This window comes from Diadema setosum, chromosome 5 (assembly GCF_964275005.1).
Source record: "Diadema setosum chromosome 5, eeDiaSeto1, whole genome shotgun sequence".
Taxonomy (NCBI): Eukaryota; Metazoa; Echinodermata; class Echinoidea; order Diadematoida; family Diadematidae; genus Diadema; species Diadema setosum.
Genome location: NC_092689.1, coordinates 8103667 through 8115829, shown reverse-complemented (window position 1 = coordinate 8115829; position 12163 = coordinate 8103667). Strand labels below are relative to the sequence as shown.

Here is a 12163-nt window from a genome sequence, read left to right as displayed (position 1 = left end):
AAATTTCATTGAAAAACTCTATTCCATTAGTGAGATATGATTGAGAATGTGTTTTCATATAATGACGTCACAGTGACGTCACGGTCGACTGATCACTATTATACATTAGATCTGTCGTCTTTCGGACATGATACATATATGGTATAATTTTGAAATTGATAGGAAGAGGACTTTCTGAGCTAACCTCTACACAAATTTTGTCCAGAAATAAAGAAGAAGAAGAACCAACAAAGAATCCGTACAGATACAGAAGGTGATCCGAGAGGATTCTCGGATCACCTAATAATCTTGTCTATGATATATGAAATGGTTGAAAATAATTTGCCTGATTTGTTTACAAGTTGGAAAAACCCTTAACAATGCTTAAACTGCCGCAAACGGGATATTTTACTCTAGACCAGTAGTTGGAATTTAAATTTAAAGGGAAAGCCTCTGTAGTGTCAACAACTGTCACGACTGTTGAGATAATCCCGAAGCCCGATTTTGGCCAAACCCAGAAATCTTTGTTAAGTGATAAGTCAAAATCGGAAACTTGTCACACAGTTGTCTGTCACTGTGTTCTGTTTAGTACTTGCGTGTGTGTGCACCGTCTGCATTGCCTGGCCTGGTTTGAGAATGATATCAGTCATTTTCGGTTTGCCTTTAGTTGAGTGTTGCTGACTTACACACATAACTATACACAGCCGAGTCACTGTAAAAATGCGACAGGGCTGTACCAGGATGGTGAACAACAACAAAGCGAACACAATGTGAACATACTGATCACGTTGAGTTTTGATACTTGACATCAATTTGCCACCTCAAACTCATTATAGACAAAAACGTCATTAATTTATAGACTTCATGTCTATGATGTTATTGATATTGACATTTAAACTATTCACAACTTACAGACAACGAAGATTATATGCGTCATGTGCGAACGGTACATCCTCTTTCACTGACGGCCATTTTGAATAATCGGAAGTTCACATGATCGGAGCTGTACTTTTTTTCTTTTTTTTTGCCTTACAGCTTAATTTCATGTAAAAAAATGATCTGTTACTTTGATTCCTCCACTGATGTACCTTGACGTCAACTTTCTCTTGAAAGTACTTCTAGCCTAGTGTTGAGATGAAAGCTATGGACTAAATAGCAATGGACATAGAAGGATTCTGCTATAAAAAATTTGCAAAGCAAGATTTATCAACTTACAGGTTGTATACAGATTCTTGGTAGGCATGAGTACAAAATACATGATTTGTCAAACTGCTGTACAAGTAGCCATATACCCAGAGCTGAAATTGTTCAAAACAGGAGCTGTACCACAAACAGTGAAAAATACATTTGTATCTTCTGCTGTAAAGTCCCATCATTGATGAATTTGGTGCTCTCCTCCTTGGTTTGTTTTCACAGGTGTTGTCTGGTGATTCTGTGATCATCAGGGATCAACCACGAGGTGGACCTCCCCCGGAGAGGCAAATTTGCCTGTCCAATGTCACTGCCCCAAAACTTGCCCGCAGAGCAGTTCCTGGTGCAGACAACTCAATTCCGACCAAGGATGAGGTTTGTCTCTCATATTGTCTTTGATTTTTTTTTTTTTTTTCTCGGGGTAGTTGTAGTTAAACACACTGGAAGCAGGAAGCACATTCATGCCGTTTGTGATTGAATCTTCACTCATTCTAATCTGTTGACAGTGAATCTGAGCACTGAGTATTATTCTGTCCCATTAATACAATAGTTCTCTTTGTGTGGGAAATGCCCAGTGTGAGAAAATAAGTGAAAATTTTGCTCTGAAGAAAACTTGAGTCACCCAGTGTCATCTATGTTGCATGAAGCAGTTGTCATGATGTCTGTAAATTTGCTTGATTCATTGCATTAATTAAGTGCCATGTAGAATAGAATCAGAATTTTGTCAGAAAAAAAAGAAAGAAATGTTTTGAAAACTCACCTCTATGTTCCAGCTCAAATGTTGGGGATCCAATATGCCGCAGTTAATCATTTAGTATGAATTTCTGATACATTTTGTGAGGTAACAATTTTTACTTTATTCTTGAATACTTGCTAAATGTTCATAGAAATTATTAGAACACAGAACCATGACATGTGTTAACATATTTTTAGATACCTGTAGTACAATTTATGTATGTCAGAAAGATTTTGTTCATTCGAAGCTCAGTCAAGGGTATTCATATCATTATGTGAAAGTTATTTGTGTGACATTATGTCATTTTTCTGTGAAAAGCCATATGCGTGGCAGGCCAGGGAATACTTGCGAAAAAAGCTCCTGGGCAAACGTGTCGGGTACACTATTGAGTACACCGCTCCAGGATCTGGAAGAGCATATGGATGCATCTACTTAGGGAAAGGTACGTACAGAATGATAAAAGATATCTATGGCTAGTATATGATTGTGCTGTTTGACATTAGGGAGCTTTAGATTCGCGACACGGACGTTGAGACGACGATTGTGTTGGCCTTTCTCCTTTCTCCGTACGTCGTGTTGCAAAGTACAGTAGCTTTATATTTCATGAAGACGCTGCCTATAAAAAGTACAGTGGCACCCCCGTATGATCAGTGCATCAAGTACAGTGTAGCTCTGTGCGTCATGAATTTGAGCAGCTTAAATGGCCCAGAACCTTTGTGAAAATTCAGACGATGTGCGATTGATTTTGATAAGCAGTCTTGAGCATGTGCCCATCAGTGTTTTTTTTTCCCCTCTAAAGTCCACTGCGCAAAAATCTGAAGCTCCCTATTACCACTCTCGAGAGTCTGAGCATCTGTCAGAATATTTATTACCTTTAGAGTGTTGACAAACTTTTTTTTTTTTTTACTTTGTTGTTGTTGACAAAATACATTGATCGCTGTGGACAAATAAAAGTACAAAAAATGTCTCATCTTATTCACATCGTTTTACTGTATGTTTCATGTCATGGGTAAATGCAGGGCCAACGGTAGATGCATTGTTGATTCAGTGATTCAGGTATCATTTGTTTAGCATGGGAAAAAAAAAAAAGAGAGAGAGAGAGAGAGAAGAAAGAAGATGATACCAATATATTTTTGCCTGCAGTGCACTTATTATTAAAGCAATGTGTTGATCACTGATTTGTAGAGACTTGGTAGACTGTAACCAGCAAAATGGTATATGATATGCTAATGTACCTACCTCATCATTCACAGACACCACTGCAGAGAATGTAACTGAGGGAATAGTGTCAGAAGGACTTGTTGAAGTGAGGAGAGGAGGCATAAAACCCAGCGAGTAAGTACAGTGTTCATATCATAGGCACAACAAATTACATTTTACATAAACTATTGTTTAATTATTTACAATCGTGGGTAAGTTTCTGCGCATAGATTGTCTAAAAGAATGCTAAAGTTTTTTGTTTAAATGGGGGGGGGGGAGTCAGATTTTAACTTTTTACAAGATAATTAGAAACCACTTATGAAATATTAGCATACAATTCTAGGATTTCATTTTTTTTTAAATGAAAGTCGGTTTTGAGATGGCTGAGATAAACAAAGTAAAAGAAAGTGGTCCTAATGAAAGATGGGTCCCGCCTTGTATTGGGACCTCTTTTGTTTTTGGATATCTAGACCATTTCAAGATCAATTTTCATCAAATAAACTTTGAACTCCTTTTAGAATTGTATTCTCTTTAATATTTCATTAAAAGTTTTTCATTATCTCACGAAAAAAGTTGGAAACCTGAAGCCTCATCTCAATCAACACTATACCATCCCTTCAAACAACTTACAGTCCAATTTAAATAAAAGTGCTGTAATTTTATATGTACAGTGTGTATATTGTCTTTTTCCATAACCAGTCATTGATTTTGGACTTTGGTCTTCTACTAAAAAAAATCCCTCAACTTTTCAGTGATCAGTCACGCCTGTGTGACCTGGAAGATCTCGCAAAGGCTGCTGGGAAAGGCAAGTGGGCCAAGGAGCAGGCACCTGACGCTATACGAGAGATCAGCTGGGCCGTAGAGAATCCTCGCCATCTGGTGGATTCCCAGCACCAGAAGCCTCTCGACGGTAAGTCACACAATTTCCTAATGCCAATCCTTTTAAGGTACACTCAAGTTAGATTTAGACAGTGATCTTTAACTTTTGAGGACAAACTAACTGCGAGAATAAGCTTGTAGTGTAGTGTGGGGTGCTGAGTGTTGTGTTGTCTCTTTCATCACAAAGTCTGTCATTTTGTTGACAAAATTGACAGCGCTTACTGAATGAAAAAACAGTTTCATCATGAAGTTGTCATTTCGTGACAAAAGAGACCATGCTACACTTGGCGTTGTATGCAAAACTACGAGCTTATCCTCAGAAGTTAAGGATCACCGTCTGAACGTAGCTGCAGTCACCAATTTGATCTCTGTTTATGATAGAAAGAGGTGAGAAAAACAAGACTAAACAAAAATTCCATTGTAGTTGGGAGTGTACCGTGTGTGCATGCTGGACAGAGGTGCCTGGACCGGAATGGTGACCACAGAGTTGATTGATTTGATTCAAAACAGTATGCATGCAGGCACCTGTTGCATAGAAAGATGCAATCAAACTTAAGTCAGAAAATCAAACGTAAGTCAGATATCAGCCAATCAGAATTGAGTTTTCACAGACTTACGTTTGATTTTCTGACTTACGTTTGATTGCAACTTTTCTGCAACAGGGCCCAGATTTTATTCCAGGGATTGGGTACATGTGTTTTGAATATTTTAAGCACAAAAGGAAGAGGAGAGATGCTATGTACCCATCCTCCACCCCCTCAAAAACAAACAAACAAACAAGCAAACAAAAAACAAAAAAAGAACCAGGCAAACAAACAACCAATCGAACAAACAAAACCCAAAACACCCCGACACAAAACAAGCAAAAACAAAAACATTCCTCTCCCGCCAATGAGGGTTAACATGCAGCACTTTTTATTTTCCTCAACAGCCATCGTGGAGCATGTAAGAGATGGGTGTACCGTTCGTGCCTTCCTGCTGCCCTCGTTCCAGTACATCACGGTCATGCTGTCAGGGATAAAGGTCAGTGTGATGGACACCCTGGATATATGAATTCACAAACATGGTTCAAATCAAGCCCACCAGAGTATTGGCGAGAAGGAAGCATTCAGGCACTTGAAATTTGCATAACCCATGGACTGAATTTAAAACAATTTAACAAATTCTGACCTTGATTTTATGAAATGTGTTGAGGCCTTTGACTGGATTTTGCTTACTCCCTGTGCTATCACTTTGCAATCAGTGAATACTCTATACGTTGTATATTTTGCAGTCCCCCCGCCCCCGATTCAATCGCTACTCGCAAAATCAACAACTCATAGAAATATTGTCTCCTATGACGCAAATGCATTGTTGTCACAACACAGTAGGGAAATTACTCATTTTTGTCTTGAAAGTTAAGATACTTTTCTTTCTCATGCTATCAATGTGGTTCTCAATCACAAATTCGAACCTCAACTACTTGGTATGAAATTCTAAATTAGTGAAATAGTTATAAATAATTTTTTATTACAAAATTTAATTAAAATATATGGCATACACGGTATTATCTCAGAAGTCCGCTACAAGTCATCAGACAACACTTCTTTACTTACGGTAAGCACACAGTCTAAATTCACAAAATAAGGGTGATTTTAAGCCTAATGCGGACCACGGTTTAATTATTTAGTATTAACCTGAAATGTCCTTAGGCAGGTGTGTGGATATAAAGTTTATTCATAACTTGCACCATCATTTTGCTCTGTATTCAAAAGGTATATGCCGTGGAAAATGATGTAATAGTGAGAAGGTATTGATTTTAATGGGAAGGCAAACATTGCAAAGTATTATCATTGGATGCCCAGGCTTGTCTATGGACCAAATTGTTGCAAATGAGTGAAATTCAAATGTAAGACAGGCAAGGGTCATATTGGCTAGTGCTATGTCACTTCTTAAATCCTGTGGTCAAAGGATATTTCAAGAACTTTAATCGACTGACTTCTGTGTGTAGATGCAGCTGCTGGGATGCAAATTTTAATGTTTGTATTTTGCTTGGTTTTGACTTCATCAAAATATTCTGTTAAAAATGCCAACAGGTTTTACTTTCCTTGAGTTGTTTCACTTCAGTTAAATAGACTAAAATACACTGTTCTGCTGATGATGAGTTGCACCCTAGGGATAGGAATTGCAGGCTCCATTGGTTTGGAGCAGCACCCTGTCTCTCAGACGTGCACAGGTCACGTGACACGGTCAGGTGACCTGCCACATGATAGAATAAACAAGTGCACAGGGGCCATCTGAAAATCAGAACAGAGTGCGTAAGAAGAGTTTAGAAGATTTTCCAGACATGCTCCTTATAGTTCTGTTGTCATACTTTGTTGCTGTTAGTTCAGCGAGTTAGTGTCATTTATATAAAACTTGAACCTGTCTTTGCTCTATGTTTTTTCCATCTATTGTCTCCTCCCCCACCTTTGTCTATCTTCATCATGTGTGTCTGTCGCACTCACACCTATATAAACCCATTTGATAACCTCTACTATCCCATTACATTCTGTGAATTGTACTGGCTTGTATGTACCCCCCCTCCCCCCCATCCGTCACTCCTAATACCTCGCCCCTCTCCCCTTTCACAACTCTTCCCTCAACCCGATTCCCGGCAACCTCTCCTATTCTTCATGCCGCGCAGTGCCCCATGTTCAAGAGGGAGGGGGACGTGGAGGTGGCGGATCCCTTCGCTGACCAGGCCAAGTTCTTCACGGAGTCGAGGCTACTGCAGCGAGAGGTCAAGGTCGTCCTGGAAGGTGTGTCCAACCAGAACTTCCTTGGAACCGTCCTGCATCCTGTCAATGTAAGTCCCATCTTTCATTCAGCTGCAACTCGTGTTAATATTCCGGTAAGATGATCCCCATGTAAATAACATTCAACAAACTGTTCTCTTGTTGTTGTTTTTTTGTTGTTGTTGTTTGTTTGGGTTTTTTTTTTTTATTTGTTGGATATAATGTAGTAAAATCATGCATGATTTGTTTGTCAACTTGCTGCACACTATTATCCTGGAATGATCATATGTTACTTTTATGATAAATCTGTAAAATGCCTGTGAATACCTCAGTGAGTTCAGCATCACGTACAAGCCTGTGAAGCACGGTAGGCCTGGTATCGGAGCCACCCACTCCTCCAGGTTTATCCCGGGCAAGTAGACTCCCTCCGCCATCTACCACCAGCTCACCAGCAAATCTCATGTCTCGAATAATCACCTCAAGAATCTGTCACGATGGATTTCCAGAACAGTGTTTTGAGACTTTCCAGTGAATTTCCTTGTTCAAGGAATCAGCCGACACGCAAAAGACTTTGTACCTTTGAGCCTTGCGCTTCGTTACAGCCATGAAAACCATACTCAATAAATCACAATTCTGATCACGTACAAGGAAAAAAACAAAAACAAAAAAAATGTTGTAGGAAACTCACCTAAGGTATATTTTCATCTAATTTTTAAATGAAAAATTTAAATACACATAGTCAATGTATTGAGCTACTGGTGGATACTTACCTGGGGACCTTTTTCTGCCCATGCCTCTCTCTGTCCTTGCAAACCACAGAATAGCAACATTGCCGAGCTGTTGCTCAAAGAGGGATTTGCCCGCTGCGTCGACTGGAGCATGGGAGTGGTGACATCAGGAGCGGACAAGCTCAGGGCTGCAGAAAAGTAAGAAGTGCTCAAGTGTCATTTTGTCGTTGAAAAGGGGGTTTGTTTCTTTTTTGCTATTTTGTCCGTGTAGAGTACTCCCCCTTGTACCCACACTAAAAGAAAGGATGTGGTGTACTATTGTCAAGATGGTTTGCTTCAAATTTCCACTCAATCCAAGTGTTTAAAGTGAAGATAGTGAATATTGTTGTAAATGACATGTATAACCATGTTTTATTCTGCTTTCTTCCTTTCTTAATTATGTACAATTAATGGTGCAATGGCACAGGCCAATAGTGGACTCATATTCCCTTCTGCATTTTCCCTACTAGAGCGGCAAAGGAGAAGAGATTGCGTTTGTGGAAGAATTATACCCCACCGGCAGCGGCTGTTGACATCGGAGAAAAGAACTTCACTGGCAAGGTAAGCCAGAGCACCACCCCTCCCCCCCCCCCCCCCCGAAAAAAAAAATGATATGTCTCAAGCTTCCTGCAATAATGCAGCTGTTGCCATGCCACATCAACAGCCTTCTTACTGTGTGCGACCCAGTCATTTGTGACAAATGCAGGTTAGAATAAGTCTTTTACTGCTTTTTCTGAACTAACCAGTGGTGGAAAATGTCAAGAGTAACATTTTTATCTCACTCAGAAATGTTCATGGCCATATCCACTGGTATCTCTTACCATATGAATGTTGATATCAGAGAACAATTTCTACTTCTGCGGTCTTCTTTAGATTATCGTGTGGTCACATACCTCTACTCGTGTTCAAAGAAATATAATCACAGACAGGCATTCACGTTCATCCAAGTATCTGGTCATGAGAAGGGTCGATAGAAAATTGCTTGATAAAATTGGCTAATATTTAGGAGAGACATTGCCGATGCTAGATTTGAACCAGGGAGATATATCCAACTACTGGATGATAAACTACTGCACCTTCAAAGGTATTATGCATCTTTCTTCCTCTGTTAGGTGGTGGAGATTGTGAACGCAGATGCCTTGGTTGTTAAACTGGAAAACGGGTCATTCCGCAAGATCACGCTGTCAAGTATACGACCCCCGCGACTGCCTGCCAACCAAGACGATGCACCTAAGGTTGGTGTTCATTCCTCCTAGATGGATATTCCTTGTTCTTTGACATGAGTTGCTGGTGATTTTTTTTTTCCCCCATAAGTTTGTAGCAGTGGTGTAACCATTGATAACCAGCTGTGCGTTTATTTGTAGCGCTTCACAACATGGGGCTCGGGTGTCTAGTATGGTAATGCAGTTTTTGTGGTTGTGAAAAATTGACTTTTGCTTCTGATTCGTGAAACTTCTTCATCAAAGTGTGAAATCCTTGCTCCTGTTGCTGCAGCTTATCAAGTAGTAACATGAAATTGTCTGACTTGACGTGACATGGGTAATAATCTGTGATTGTGAACAGAAGTTTTTATCAGTGTGACATTATTTCAGAGCAATTCTCTCAATTTGAACTTTAGTTTACATTCACAGCTTTTCACTGCACCAACTTAAGTTAGCTATGTTTGTGTACTACTTGAAAAGTTGGAAAGCGAGAAATGTTTATCTTTTTTTAAAGTGAAGTACATGTACCAGCATATATTGTACATACTCCCATCTTTTGGGATTAGACTCACAAACACATGGTACTGTTTGACTTGATGGCCCATTAGAGTAACCCTTTGAAGTTGCCTGTTAAGATGTGAGGACATCATCAGATAAGGCCTACTTATATCTTTTCCATAGTCATGAATTTTGTTCTCTTGAAAGTTAATCTTGAAATTGATGTCATGTACTAGTAATGTAACGATTCCCCACAATGCACTGTCTAAAATAAAAGTTTGCCCTGTGAACATTGTTGTAGGATCGCCGCATCAGGCCGCTGTATGACATCCCCTACATGTTTGAGGCCCGCGAGTACCTGAGGAAAAAGCTGATCGGCAAGAAGGTGAACATCTCAGTGGACTACATCAAACCTGCCAGTGATGGCTACCCGGAGAAGACCTGTGCCACCATCACCATTGGACAAGTGTGAGTTTAACGATGGCGCCTTTGAGCCGATCCAGAGAGGTCCAGTGGGGCGAGATATACCTAGTTTTCAGTGAAGGGGGATGGGACCAAGTTCTTACATCATTTTCAACATTTTTATCTTGAAAATGAATGGTCAAATTTTCACGGAACTTGGCAGGTATTTTTCCTAGAATGATAGAATGTATATATGTTCGCCTGCACATTAGCTGAGAATAATAGGGTTATAGGCACCCTAAATGAAAGGGTCCCAAAGATTCTGAAAAGGGTCTCCAAAAGTGCTTGGAATAAAAGGGGAATGGAAACCATTCTGCAAAAATGAAAGAATCTACAGAGGTACTGAAAATGAAGGGGTTACCTAAAGGGTTCTGTGAAATACAAGTCACCATTAGCAGTTGGAAATGAAATGATTATAGTAACTGTTTTCCAAAAATGAAAATGTTCTGAACATCGTATGGCAGTTTAAAAGTGTCTAAAAAAAGTTTGGGAGTGAAAAGCTTATAAAAGCTGTTCTGCAAAATGTATGGGCATAGAATGGTACTGAGAATGAAAAGGTTATCACAACGGTACTGCAATATGTAAGCGTCTATAAAAGACGTGATAATAAGGATTATAGCCACTTTTCTGCAATAGGATGTACAGAGGTACTGAGGACAAAAAGGATGTCAACAGGGTAGGGCAATATGAAAGGGTCAACAAAAGAGCTGGAAATGAAAGGGTTGTAGAAACTGTTATTCAAAGTGAAAGAGTGTACCAGAGGGTCTAATCTGTCATGGTCATCATTTGTCTCTGTGTTTGGTCAGTAATGTGGCTGAGGCTCTGGTCAGCAAGGGCCTGGCCACTGTGCTGCGATACCGACAGGACGACGACCAGCGGTCAGCCCACTACGACGAGCTGCTGGCTGCGGAGAGCCGGGCGCAGAAGAACGTCAAGGGACTGCACAGCAGGAAGGAGCAGCCGCTTCATAGGGTCGCCGAACTCTCTGGGGTAGGTCATCATCTTTACTCCGTCTCTGAAGAGCTGGTGCCAGGTTTTTATCCCCCTTTCTTGATTTTATATCTCTGTTTGTCTGTCTCTGTCTCTCACTCTATCTCTGTCATTGTCTCTATCTCTGTCTCTTGATCATAACAATGTCGGCATTGAGAAAGGAATATTAATTTGTCGAGATCTCCGGGTTACACATTTGTGATGATGAAAGATTGGAGACGGTTGTAAAATGTAATGCCTAAAGCAACTGCCACAAAAATGGGGGGGGGGGAAATCTTCTTACTTCATATCTTCTCAGCTTGAATGTAAAAGTCAGAGTGCTGTTTACCAGCATGATAAGAATGAGAGGCTGTATACAAACTGATTTTGATTTGAAAGAGAGATAAGACAAAATAGGAAGTGCAAACATGCTAGGATTGATATGGTTTGTCACTTTTATTTCACTCTTTATTTTGTTTTGTTTGTCTGCACAGAAATCCATGCATTCAGCACAAGGATTACGTTCATTGTTTGTACTTGAGAATCCCTGTCAAAGAGAATTGTGTAAAATTTAACATGGATTCAGCATTCAGTGAAGCAGTAGAGAAATGGAATGTTTTGAATGAAGAAATTCATATCGCAGCTTGTCTATCCCCTCCTTTTTACTCCTGTGTCTTTGTGTCATCAGATAAGTTTTTTTTTTTTTTTTCATCATTGCACATCATTTAATCAACGTAGGATGCCACGAAGGCCAAGCAGTTTTTGCCGTTCCTGCAACGAGCCGGCCGCACCGAGGCCGTGGTGGAGTTTGTGGCCAGCGGGTCCCGCCTGCGCCTCTTCCTCCCCAAGGACACCTGTCTTATCACATTCCTCTTGGCAGGTGAGTGTAATGAATCCCTCGACCCCAGTCCTCTATCCATGCCTCCAAGCCTGTCCTACTTGTCCTTTGCTGTCCATTCTGTCTGTGTAGCTCCCACACTCTCTACATCCATTGCAAAACTGCTCAAGATGGTCTTGAAAGATGTCTACCCAATTATCACTCTGTCTTCAATAGCAATACCAATTTCACCAGTGTCACTGCTAAGGTATATGTGTCTTTTATAAAAAGCAGTGGTATCAGTCCTAAATAGACACAGTGCTTTCCTGTATCTGACCTCAATCATCAGTCCTGTGTTATTCAGATTTTCTTGAATTCATGTGTTGCAAGCCAAGATTGCACTGTCCTCCCAAAACCAGTAACTGGATATTTTAATGAGAGTGCAAGCAAACATGAAATTCTAATGACGGTACTAATGAAAAATAATGATTACTAAGTGCACGTGAAAATGTATGCTTTGAGACTTATTAGCTGAGTGTAACATTTCTGTATGTTCAACATGCTGTAGGAATCAGCTGCCCCCGCATGGCGCGCACCGGCCCAGGTGGCCCAACTCAGGGAGAGCCTTTTGGTGATGAGGCCCTGCAATACACCAAAGAGACTTGTCTACAGCGAGAGGTGAGGAAGACACTCGATGTTTGACCATT

The 12163-nt window shown here is 40.3% G+C and overlaps 1 protein-coding gene across 1 annotated transcript in view; it reads left to right on the top strand.

Annotated features, from left to right (window-relative positions):
• LOC140228550 (staphylococcal nuclease domain-containing protein 1-like) overlaps positions 1-12163 on the top strand; it is a 28814-nt gene that overhangs the window by 4591 nt on the left and 12060 nt on the right. The window contains exons 2-14 of the mRNA XM_072308783.1: positions 1396-1545; positions 2225-2348; positions 3160-3241; positions 3859-4016; positions 4917-5008; positions 6651-6812; positions 7561-7667; positions 7979-8069; positions 8621-8743; positions 9510-9676; positions 10477-10660; positions 11378-11519; positions 12025-12134. Coding sequence (XP_072164884.1) covers positions 1396-1545; positions 2225-2348; positions 3160-3241; positions 3859-4016; positions 4917-5008; positions 6651-6812; positions 7561-7667; positions 7979-8069; positions 8621-8743; positions 9510-9676; positions 10477-10660; positions 11378-11519; positions 12025-12134 — 1692 coding nt within the window. The remainder of the gene's footprint in view (positions 1-1395; positions 1546-2224; positions 2349-3159; positions 3242-3858; positions 4017-4916; positions 5009-6650; positions 6813-7560; positions 7668-7978; positions 8070-8620; positions 8744-9509; positions 9677-10476; positions 10661-11377; positions 11520-12024; positions 12135-12163) is intronic.